The following is an 11,979-nucleotide window of genomic DNA, read 5'->3' on the forward strand; positions in this document are numbered from 1 at the left end:
TGTCCTTTTCACCCTTACCCAGGGGTAATTAAGCTGCTTATAGGCTAATAAAAACATGACTCATAAATCTGGAGAAGTTGTTTGATGTAACTTTACTGTAGCTCTATTTTTAGCACAATGCGTCTTCCAATATTGTTCCTGCAGTTTCCAAGCGATCCAACATTGACAAATGTTTAAAAATAAGTAAATGTGCTGAGTTTGCTGTTAATTTTATTTGTGTTTGATTAAAATAAAACAAATAAGATTTTTAAAAAGTAAATGCCAGAATAGTTGATGCTCTAATTTGTGATGCAAATGCCACAAGAACTCTTTATTTCCCTTGCAGCTATTATTGTCTGAAGAGAAGACATTTTATGATTTACACTTTTCAACCCAGAAGCCTCCTGCTGGTAAAATCAAAAATTACATTTTATCTTAATAGGTTTGAGCAAATAAAGCTAAAGGCAGCTTTTATCGGTAAATGTAGGGTATTAGATTATTAATGACATGGAAAGCTAATGATTCTGAGTTAATCAGTGTGGGAATATTTGCTTAAGGCTTTAAATAGCACAGAGCAACAGGTTTATCAAGGATGATGTTACAGTAAATCTAACAGGAACTTATTGATCAGCTGCTGCCAGCTTTACACCCTGATTACTCTCCGCAAACAGTGTATTAGCTTGTTGGGTGGGCTGTTTTCAGATAAAGAGGCCAATATCCCATTGGTGACTGATAACAGGACGCGATAGGTTTGTGTAAATGTTAGCTGGACACTAATCACCAACCACTTTTCATTTCAATTATAAAAATTGATCCTAGGGTGTTTGCCAAAAAATAAATGTACGTTGTCATGGAAAAAAAATGTTTTCAGTTAGTTTTATCTTTATACTAAAATGTTTCAGATCATCAAACAGATATAATGTCAGATTAAGACAATTTGTGTAAACAAAAAATACAAAACACTCAAAAAAAAAAAAAGAGAAAAGTTTTGCAAATGCCTAGTCAAAGTTTGGACTTAAATCCAATTAAATCCAACTTACACACGATGGCCTAATTTAATTTTAGAAACGAAGTCTGCAAACTAGAGTGTGGAAGAATTAATTGGTAGTCAGAATAAACCCTTGATACAAAGTTAACAGAGGGGAGTGATTAATTTCCACAAAGGGCCAGGTTGGCCTGAATTCCTGTTCCCCTCCCCCCATTTTTATATATAAAATAATTAAAAAACATTATTTATTCTGTTTACAAACTGGACTTTAAGCAGTATATTCAAATTCTACAATATGTAAAGCTGCAGCCCAGCTTTTCATTGAATATGCGTGTATACACACTAACCAACTCGCTGCATCACAAGAGGAAGTGACACACTAGTGCAGGAAGTCGAGAACAGGGGAGGCGTATTCCCAGGGCCCTGTCCAGCTCTGCAGCTGGCACACACACTGACAACTCTCTTTCAACGACCGAGACCTTTAGGAGCCATGAAAACCGCTGAGTAGAGCCGGTAGATGCTGGGTATATAGATAAACCCTCTAGAAGTGAGTAGGTGGAGGTTAGAACCCGTTCTCGTTCCCCCAGTGAACACCTCAGTTTGAAGAGTTTGATTTCCATCTATGTGTGGTTTTAACTGTGTCTCCGTCTCCTTCTGCAGGGCTTGAGGAACAAGCCAAAGAAGACCGGACATCTCAAACCAGATCTGATAGATGTGGATTTAGTCAGAGGTGACGACAGAAACTGGAAACACTCGGTCACATTGTTCTGTGCTTTGCTGACAGACAATGAGCTGAAACCCGTTTGGTTCTCAGGTTCGGCGTTTGCCAAGGCCAAGCCAGAGAGTCCGTGGACGTCCCTGACCAGGAAGGGCATCGTCAGAGTCGTCTTCTTCCCGTTCTTCTACCGTTGGTGGATTCAGGTCACCTCCAAAGGCATTTTCCTTCTCCTGTTGGCTCTGTATCTGCTGCAAGGTAGGACTGACCTCATTTCTCTCTAACATTCTAAATTAAGACCAATAGTGTAAATTGCACAGGGCTCAACAAACGTCTGCAGACTGAGCAGTGTTGAAATTTAGGACCCAAAGTTAATGTCAGATATTAGCAAAACTCCTCTGGGCTGGGGCTGAAGAGGGCATGTCGACTGACCTACATTGAAACGGAGCAACACTCTGGTGGTTTATCAGACAATCCCACCGCTGTGGTGGTTCAGGCATCGCGGTACGGTGGGAGTTTCTCACTCTGACCTCTGATCTCATTCTACGTCACAGAGCAGTTTACATTGTGATACTTGAACATGATGCCTCATGCAGAAGAAGAAATGTCCTTAAATGGATGCATCAACAAGGCAATGATGAGCAGCATCTTGATTCCAAACCAGAATAAACAGTAGAAAAAATCCAACCTGATCACCTTTATTCAATAAAAACCTTTCAAGGTGATGCCAAAAATGCTGTATGAGGTAAAAGAAACTAATGCAGAGGAACTGGAGAGTGCAGTCTGATCATCCGGGATGGGAATATTTGCTTACAGCAGCCAGATTTCACTTCTTTTTTTAAACACTCTGCTGATGTTTTGAACACAGACTTAGTTCTTTCGTCAGGTTTACAGACTGTTTTAGTGTCTCCATCCAGCTACTAAGAATCACCAACCCAACACACACCAACATGAAGGGTTTCCACCAAACTAGCCTGGACAAAGTACATTGTTTCCTCCCAAACATTATGCTCAGTTTAACTGTGACAACAAAAATAAACGGTATATGTTTATTTACTTAATGACCTGTTTCATCAGTACTTCCTGCAGGATTTTATTTGCGAGTATCTGATCAGCCAGATGCTGATTTAAAAATGTTCCTGCATGTTTTCTCATGTAGAAAAATCCCCCAAAAGGAAGGAAAGACACAAAGAAGGAAGGAAAGGATGAGCGAAGTTAGAAAGGAAGGATGCAAAGGATGAAGGGACAGGAAGGGAAGCGGGATAAAAGGGCACAAAGGAGGCTGGACAAGAGGACAAAAGTAGCAAATTAAAGAAGAATGAAGATGGGGGGGAAAGGGAATAAATCTAAAAAATATATATTTTCCTTGCTTATCCAGACATTTAAAACAATCAAATTAAACTTCACACTTCAGAAGTGTGTTTATAACCCTTCATTAACTTTAGAGTCCTGTTTTTGATGGAGGCATTTCTAGCTGCCAATTTTGATGAATGGGCTTCAAGTTCAAACTAATACACGTGGACCGTTGGATAGGCTTTTACTGCCCTGATGGAGATGATTGTGACCGAAGACGGATCTGGACCAGACTAATTGTTGTTTGTCCCCGGTTCTCCTCAGTGGCAGCAGCCGCCCTGTATGTGTCCATCTCTCAGCCTCATGGGATCCCAGTCACCGAGGTGTTCGGAGCCATCTGGCTCATGTTGCTGCTGGGAACCGTCCACTGTCAGATCGTCTCCACCAGGACCCCCAAACCCACCTCCAGCAGCGGGGGGAAGAGACGCAGGTGAGCTGCTGAAGGGATGTGGCGACGGAAAGGATTTTAAATGAAATTAGGAGAAAATGACAAATTTCAGCTGTAAGTCATATTTATCAGTAAAGTGACGTAGAGACATCTATATCTGATAGAGGTTAAAAACATGAATCTTGACTTGTAGTGGTGTGCTTGTTTGCTGTGTTTGGAGTGTTTCCAGTTTGTTGGCTTCATGCTCATCGGCATGCTGCTGCCAGTTTTCCGACCCCAGAAGAAAACTGATCCTCTGTTTTAGAAAAGAGTTTGGGGGATAAAACATCTGTCTTTCTTTAACAGTTTTTAATTCACTAGAAGGAGGGGATCAGAGCAGAATATAACGAGATTTGAAGCCAGTTTCAGTTCAATTCATTAATACAAATGCATCTCAATAAATCAGTGTATCATTGAAAAGTTGATTTTTAGTCAATTTAAACATGTATAAATGCATTAGAGTGAAATATTTGAACTGTTTGCTTCAGTTAATTTAGCTGATTGCAGTTTATAGCTGAAATAAAATCCAAAATTCAGTTTCCTGAGTAATAGAAGCACAAGATCAAATAAAAACCTTATTTGTAGCCCATGTCTGCATAATCAGTGACTCGGGCCACGATTCATGCCTCGCACATCTCCTCCAAATATTAAAATGTCTTCACAGTCCTCTCAAGGCTGCAATTTTCACTGTTGGTAGCGAAACGTTTCCTACTAGAGTTCTTCCTTCCACTCAACTTCCCAACAACATGCTGTGAAATAATTCTTTACGGCCTACCATCCTTGAGGATGTTGATGATTTTATGCACTTTTTGAGCTGCTTAACCTGGGGATTTTCTTGACTATAAAACTAGCAGAAATATAACCGTGTTATTTAACTAAATGAGTTTAACTCTTCAATGATATCCTTATTTACTGACATGTTACTTTTAAACCTTCAAGCAGGGACTCTTTATAGAGGAAACATTAACAGTAAATCACACCTTTCCTTTTCTCCTATCAGTGATCATAACAATTATCTTGACTTTAAAATGAGTAAATCGTATTTCTAGATCTGTTCAACATTTTCTTTGACCCGAGTGGGTTTTTTTGGAATAGTTTGTTGAAAGGGTTAATTCTGCAACAGTAGAGAAAATAAGCATTTAAAACTTCATCTATCCACTTTTATGATGCTTTGTTTTAAAGAGTTCATTAAAATATCTACTTTTGCAGAATAACACCAATATGAAGTTTTTTTTTTTTATGATTTAAATCCTGTCTCAGCCTTATCCTGAAGACTTTCCCGTCTCTGGCCTCTTGGTTTTCTCTAAGTCTCTTCTCTAATCTCCATTCTTTCCAAACCAAAGGAAGTTGAGGAAGGCATCTCAGATGGAGGTGCATAGGGAAGGAGACGGGTCTAGCACTACCGATAACACACAGGAGGGGGCGCCACATTCTCACTCAGCCAGCACCACATACAGCCTGGGCGCTTTCTTCCAAGATTTCTGGCATGATATCTGTCAAGCTGGGTGTGTATTTCCATTCTCCCGGTTCCTGTGATGAGACGATGCAGAGAGACAAGGCTGCGCTTTCAGGAAAAGAAGAAAAAATATATCTGGTTTAATTTATTCACACAAAATGCAGTTTATTAAAATGTGAAATTTGGCAGTAATGTGTAAAGTTTAAGCTGAATAAGAGCCAGCCTTGCCTCAGACTTTACTGTGCTTCCTCAGTTGCAACATCCTTCACTGTCTCCTTTAACCTGTCTGAGAAATTAAGTCTTAATTCAGCTGATCTGAAACCAAAGTTTCTATTTTTTATTTCTATTTTATTGAGGAGCTGAAGGATTTTGCAGCTAATTTTGTTGTGAGTAATCTGCTGATTACGGTTGTGTTTAAACGAAGCATGCTTCCTCCCTTCCATGATTTCCCTCTAATCAGATTTCAGTCTCGGGTTATTTTATGCATCAGTGTCATTTCATCTTCATCTAGTGAAAAGAAACTTGAACATCTCACTTGATTTTCTTATTAAAGGGCATATAAAATAAATTTTTTAAAATGCAAAGAATTGTAAGAAGAAAAATGAGCTTAAGGCATTTATTTCAGCTTCCCGAGCTTTTTGAATGTTTTAGAAAGGCGATACTCAAAAGTAACTGGAAATATGCGCTACAATAATGTAAAGGTCGAAACATCCTGTCATGTGACTCGATCTCACTGAATTTATAAATGGCTTTTTCCACAAGAAACATGAAAGTCACTTTAAATTAAACATGTGGTGGATGGAAGACGACTTCACTTGGCTCAGGCACAAAGGAAAAAAGAGCATTTTTTTTACCTAATAAATCTCTATGCTGACAAATAGCTTAATAGTCTCACTGTTTTGTAATATCTTTACCATAAAATGTCATCTCATCCTCACATAATAGTGATTTATCTGGTTTAGGGAGCTTTACTCGAGATGGGAGAAAATTATTTCATGATTTTAGCATTTTTGGCTATAAAAGGTTATATGCTCTTTAATAATTCACTTACCTATTCACAAATTCCCAAAACCAATATTTAACAAGTTTGCTACAATTTAATTTGTCCATATTTGCAGCATGTGGACTCATCTCCAGTTCAGTATACACACATGACCCTCTTTATTGTTGACGTGTTTAATGCATCCTATAAAGACCGAATGACGGCCGATCTGCTGACTCTGGCCACTCGCCTCCTTTCCTCTGCAGATGTAAGAAGTCCAAGCTGTCCATCGATAAATCGACAGAGACTGATAACGGCTACGTGTCTCTGGATGGCCGGGTAACCAACCGCAGCAGCGAGGAGGGGCTTCAGCTGCCAGAGCAGAGATGTGACCCACTGACCCGGCCAGACGAGGCGTGCTGGACCCCTCACATCCAGCCCTCACACTCTCACGCAGCGCCCAGCTCAGGGCTGCTCATGGCAGGCGGCAATAAGGTAATGACTCAGAAATTCACTCGACTTTGTTAGTTTTACAAAGCAATCGGGGAACATTTCCCACTACTTTATTCGTTTGGCTTTTAAGGAGCCTGCATCTGATGAAGCTTCTAGCGAGGAGGATCCCGAAGCGTCCTACAGCGCCCTCCGCAGGGCGTCCGAGAGAAAGAACAGCGACTGCACACTCAGAAACCGCAAAAACACACATCTTTACAAGAAACACTACACTGTGGAGGCAAGCCACGCAGTCTGATTAAAAGGAAAAAAAAAAAACACACGCAGAATCTGCTTCTTAAGAATCACAACTCTTTGTTTTCGCCTTTCAGGACGTTCCCAAATCCGGCACCAGCTGCAGCTCCAGATGTTCCAGCATGAGAACCCAGGACTCTGAGAGCACTCGGCATGAGTCGGAGACAGAGGACCTGATGTGGGAGGACTTCCTGCACTGCGCAGAATGCAGGTCGTCCTGCACCTCAGAGACAGGTGGGACGGTTCAAACATTCAGGGGAAACTTTGGGCTCCAGCATGATGGTTTATTCCGTGATTGTTGTTTTTGCAGAGGGTGAAGGAGGAGGGGCATCCGTATGTACTCCATCTAAGAAGGAATACAGAGACGACCCTTTCCATCAGGTGTGAAAGATATTTACAGCTCAGCTTCTTGAATTTTATGCCTTTTTTCTGATGTTTTTTAAGAATTTGGCATTTTAACCCTTTAGGAGGATGGGAAGATCAGCATAGTAGAAATCTGGTCTGTTATTTCTTTTAGATACTGAGCTTTTTCTATTTAATAGAATAAGAAATGACTTCCAGAAACTACACTCTTTTTCCAATCTGTGTTCTTTCTCTCACCAAGCATTGAACATGTTTGATCCTTTATATTTACACTCCCTACAGACTAAACCGTAAGTTGGTCAGGACTCTTGTCTTTTTACATATATGCTTGGATGTAACTCTTTAAACAGCCAACAATGAACTTAGATTATGCCTGCTGCACGAGTCAGTAGTCTTTCCAGTGACTGTGTGTAGGCCACAACAAAACATTGTGTATTAAGTGGGTAATATTTACATTTTCTGAGTTTTGTCTAAGTCATTGGTTGGTTGTTTTTGCTCCAGAGTCATATTCCCTGGTTGCACAGCTCCAACCCCGGCCTGGAGAGGGTGAGCGCCATCGTTTGGGAGGGAAACGATTGCAAGAAGGCCGACATGTCCGTCCTGGAGATCAGTGGAATGATCATGAACAGAGTGAGCGGCACTTTGAGTATCTGTGGGAGGAGATTAACGTTTTATTGAGTCAACCGCGCCGACACTGCTCTCTGTGTTCAGGTGAACCTCTACAGTCCTGGTATTGGCTACCAGGTCTTTGGGAACCTGGTCTCAGTCACCCTAGGACTCACACCGTTTGTCTACAGGTACAGCAAACTCCAACGTTCCTAAAAATCATCTCAAGTTGGAAACGCTCCTCATTTCCACGTTTCCTCCCTCCACAGGTTGATCCAGTACTGTGACCTGGATCAGTTCACCACGCTGTCAGCCAATGAGATACTCTCTGTTGTTTTGGGGGGAGGCTCTGAATCTGATGCCTTGGTGATCACCATGGTGACGCTCAGCTTCCTGGTGCGCGTTTGCCTTATATGGCTCTTCTTCTTCCTGCTCAGCGTAGCAGAGAGGACCTACAAACAGGTAAGAGGATAAAATCCTGAATAATTTCCAATCAGACCCAGCAGGTGTTTGTAGCTCCTCTGATCTCCGCATTTCAGAGGCTGCTGTTCGCCAAGCTGTTCGGTCACCTGACGTCGGCCCGCAGAGCCAGGAAGTCTGAAGTCCCGCATTTTAGACTGAAGAAAGTTCAGAACATTAAGATGTGGCTGTCGCTGCGCTCCTACCTCAAGGTACACCACTTATATTAGCACATATTCATGATCTGACAGAGGTCTTATTGGAGGACGTGATGCAAATCTGAATGAATTTGCAGAGACGAGGTCCTCAGCGCTCGGTGGACGTCATTGTGTCGTCTGCCTTTCTCCTCACTCTGTCAGTGGTCTTCATCTGCTGTGCCCAGGTGAGAAAATTAGACTTTAGACAAACTTAAGTTATAGAATAGGAGCCCAATTTCTGTAACAGCATCTACAAGTTTGTCTTCTACTCCACCAACCTGCCTCTCCATCTTCCTCCAGCTTCTCCACGTCCACGAAACGTTCCTGGAGTATCACTATAACTGGGAGCTGGTGATCTGGTGCACCAGTTTGTCTCTGTTCCTGCTCAGGTTTGTCACCCTGGGCTCAGAAACCAGCAAGAAGTACAGCAACACCTCCATCCTGCTCACTGAACAGGTATAATGCAGACTGCAGACGCAGCAGGGGGTTTTGTTCCCACAGTCGCGCTGACCCGTTCCGTCTCTCGTAGATCAACCTCTATCTAAAGATGGAGAAGAAGCCGAACAAGAAGGAGGAGCTGACGTTGGTCAATAACGTTCTGAAACTGGCTACCAAGCTACTCAAGGTGCCGACTCGCTGCCTCATATCTCATCTTAGATCCAGGCGGTTTGGATTTCTCACTCTGCCGTCTGATTTTTCTCTCCGTCCAGGAGCTGGACACTCCGTTCAGGTTGTACGGTTTGACCATGAACCCTCTGCTCTACAACATCACCCAGGTCGTCATCCTGTCTGCTGTGTCAGGAGTCATTTCTGACTTACTAGGATTTAATCTCAAGGTAACAGACTTCTATTTCCAAAACTGCTGAAGTTTTTTTTTTTAAATTCTGGTAAACTGGTGCTCCTTCAGCCAGGTCAGAGGAAAGAACCAAAACATTCTTAGTGTCACGTTTAAAAAGATCCAGAGATTAAGTCAGAATAGATTTAGTTTATTTGAGGCAGCTGCTTTTTGGTTTACTGAAGGTATTTTCGCAGCAGAGAACGAATAAAACTTTGTCACATAAATCTGGATAATCACCGTTTCCACAGCCAGAAAGCCAACTCTCTGACCTGTCCAGTTAATGTTTTATCTTGTAGAGCAGGGGTGCCCAAGTCCAGTCCTCGAGAGCAACCATCCTGCAACTTTCAGATGCATCCCTGCTTCAACACACCTGAATCAAATGAATGGCTCGTTACCAGGCCTCTAGAGCTGATCCCGGTCTGTTGGAGTAAGGATACTTCTAAAAGTTGCAGGATGGTGGCTCTCGAGGTCTGGACTTGGGCAACCCCTGTTGTAGAGGATACAGATTGATCAATTGTCTTAGTGTTCTCCCAATCAACTCAACTTGGAACTGCAATGACCCACTTGGTTTCTGGTTCTTTCCTCTGATCCATTTGTAAACGGTCAGGCCATTTACATGCACATCTGAACCTGTGTTTAATGTAAGGTTAATAATAATGCCTGCATAGCCAATGATTTTCATGTCTAACCTGTTTCCTCCTTCTCTTCGCAGCTTTGGAAGATCAAATCATGACAATAAAGGGAAACTGCGTCTCAGTTTCTTGACCTTCAATGTTTCCACTTTGTGCAATTCAGATTATTTATTTACCCTCTCAGTGTTTGTACTTAAGTTTTGTTTTAATTCTACGTTGTACAACATTTGTGTTCTGTAACACAAGACAAAGCTATATCTGCCTTCTGGAAAACATGTTATGAACATAACTTATGTTCTCAGCTGCACGTTACTTTTTGTTTTTGTTTTTTTGCTCAAAGGCAAAACATGAAGGGGGTGACACTGTATCTATCTAATGCTGTTAATGGTTACATATCATTAGCAAACAGTTTAAACCCCACATGTAGACGTTACATGTTCATACCTGGTGGTGGCGTCGTCTGGTGTAGCTGAGAAAATAGATCCGTTTCTTGTCCTCACCTGGCAGAACACGGCAGCACTGCAACAAACAATCACCGATTAAACCCAGATTGTTTCAGGCCTCACCAGTATTTACAGCAATACATGTGTAGATTTTAGCTTAGGACAAATAAAAACGGAGTGTATTCCAACAAGCAGCAAAACCTTCCTGACGTTTTAGTGTTTTGTATAATTTGTAGATAAACTTCAGCTGTTTCAGTCTCCTGAGCACTTTGAGGTTCTTGAACAGAGTTGGTTACTTTTAAAAGATGCTGTTTTATCTTGTTCAGTGTTGATCAAAGGCATTTTTATATACTTCACTGGATTTCACGGATCTCTCAATAGGTCTGAGACAACGCATGTTAGTAACGTCTGTATGCAAATGAGAAATATGCACTTTAACATCAGATTTTATGGGGTAGAAAGTTACAAATGTTTTTTGTGGTCACATTTCTATGTACCTCACTTGTGTTGGAAGTAAATGCTAGCTTGCATTTTCCTATTTTGACAATTCAAATCATTCTCTGAAGGAAAATCCTACGTGGTACGTAAAGTTGTGATTAGGATGCTGACATAAAAGAAGCCTCAAAACAAGTTCGAGTTGTAAAGTTGCTAGCGTTATCACTTATGTCTCGAGAGCATTTCAGGAGGAAGACCAAAGCGCTTATTTAATTGTTTTTGTCTGCTGGGAAAAGAATGTATTTTTAGCATTATGCTTTAAAATTAATTTATTTCCCTTCAGAAATACTTTGAGTATTGTTTGGTTTTTATTGACATTTGTAATGGCTGTTTATTCTTTACAGTCTGAAAGCAGAGGCATGATTTATATGAAAGTGACTAAAGGTATCAGACTATGTTGTAATGCTCTTTCAGAAAGTCTGAATATTTAGCTTTTTTTGTGTGTTTGATGCCTTTTTTTTTTTTTAAGAAAAATAAAAAATATTATTGAATTTCTGGCTCTGTTGTTTTTTATAAGTCTTTTTTTCCAGCAGTGGGAAAAACTTTCTAAAGCATGTCATGAAACCGATAGTTTAAAATCCTGAAAAGTTTATGGTGCAATCCAATTTGATTCTCAAGGTGAAGTAAAAATATGTACATACACATGAATACATATATATGTCTATTATGAAGCCAAAGGACAGGTTAGTATGGATGATTTGAGGAAATTTATGACAGCATGCTATACTGTACATCATTCTACACTTTCTTTTTAGCTCCTTTTCAACATATGTATGTGTCATTTAAGGTAATTTTGCAACTCATCCTGTGGAAGGACATAAAAAAATGACCTCAAACTACACATAGTACACTGACAAATTTTTTTCACATTTACGTCGTCATACTAAACTATGACAAAAAATGTTCACATTTTTATGTAATCATACTAAACTCTCACTTTTTGCACTTTTTCAACGTCATACTATACTATGACAATTTTTTTCACATTTATGTTGTCATACTAAACTATGACAATTTTTTGCACTTTTTTAAAGTCATACTAAACTATGACAACTTTTTGCACTTTTTAAAAGTCATACTAAACTATGACAACTTTTTGCACTTTTTAAAAGTCATACTAAACTATGACAATTTTTTGCACTTTTTTAAAGTCATACTATACTGACAAATTTTTGCACTTTTTCGAAGCCATACTAAACTATGACTTTTTTGCACATTTTCAACTTCATACTAAACTATGACAATTTTTTTCACATTTATGTTGTCATACTAAACTATGACAAATGTTTGCACTTTTTTGAA

General features: G+C 40.2%; 1 protein-coding gene across 3 annotated transcripts in view; it reads left to right on the forward strand.

The window, feature by feature from the left end:
- LOC106961681 (putative homeodomain transcription factor 2) overlaps positions 1-10,080 on the forward strand; it is a 35,141-nt gene extending 25,061 nt beyond the window's left edge. For 2 of the 3 annotated variants that reach the window (XM_015055568.1, XM_015055569.1), the window contains 17 exons: positions 1,628-1,697; positions 1,782-1,940; positions 3,300-3,465; positions 4,806-4,967; positions 6,167-6,395; positions 6,484-6,630; positions 6,722-6,878; positions 6,955-7,025; positions 7,509-7,637; positions 7,719-7,804; positions 7,883-8,075; positions 8,153-8,284; positions 8,368-8,454; positions 8,570-8,725; positions 8,799-8,894; positions 8,980-9,105; positions 9,820-10,080. In XM_015055568.1, the coding sequence (XP_014911054.1) occupies positions 1,628-1,697; positions 1,782-1,940; positions 3,300-3,465; positions 4,806-4,967; positions 6,167-6,395; positions 6,484-6,630; positions 6,722-6,878; positions 6,955-7,025; positions 7,509-7,637; positions 7,719-7,804; positions 7,883-8,075; positions 8,153-8,284; positions 8,368-8,454; positions 8,570-8,725; positions 8,799-8,894; positions 8,980-9,105; positions 9,820-9,840 (2,187 nt within the window). In that variant the 3' untranslated portion in view covers positions 9,841-10,080. The remainder of the gene's footprint in view (positions 1-1,627; positions 1,698-1,781; positions 1,941-3,299; positions 3,466-4,805; positions 4,968-6,166; positions 6,396-6,483; positions 6,631-6,721; positions 6,879-6,954; positions 7,026-7,508; positions 7,638-7,718; positions 7,805-7,882; positions 8,076-8,152; positions 8,285-8,367; positions 8,455-8,569; positions 8,726-8,798; positions 8,895-8,979; positions 9,106-9,819) is intronic. The other variant, XM_015055570.1, reaches the window with a different exon arrangement.
- Positions 10,081-11,979: the final 1,899 nt, after the last annotated feature.

Source organism: Poecilia latipinna, unplaced genomic scaffold (genome assembly GCF_001443285.1).
Source record: "Poecilia latipinna isolate Pla-1442-1.1 unplaced genomic scaffold, P_latipinna-1.0 Scaffold1322, whole genome shotgun sequence".
Classification (NCBI taxonomy): domain Eukaryota; kingdom Metazoa; phylum Chordata; class Actinopteri; order Cyprinodontiformes; family Poeciliidae; genus Poecilia; species Poecilia latipinna.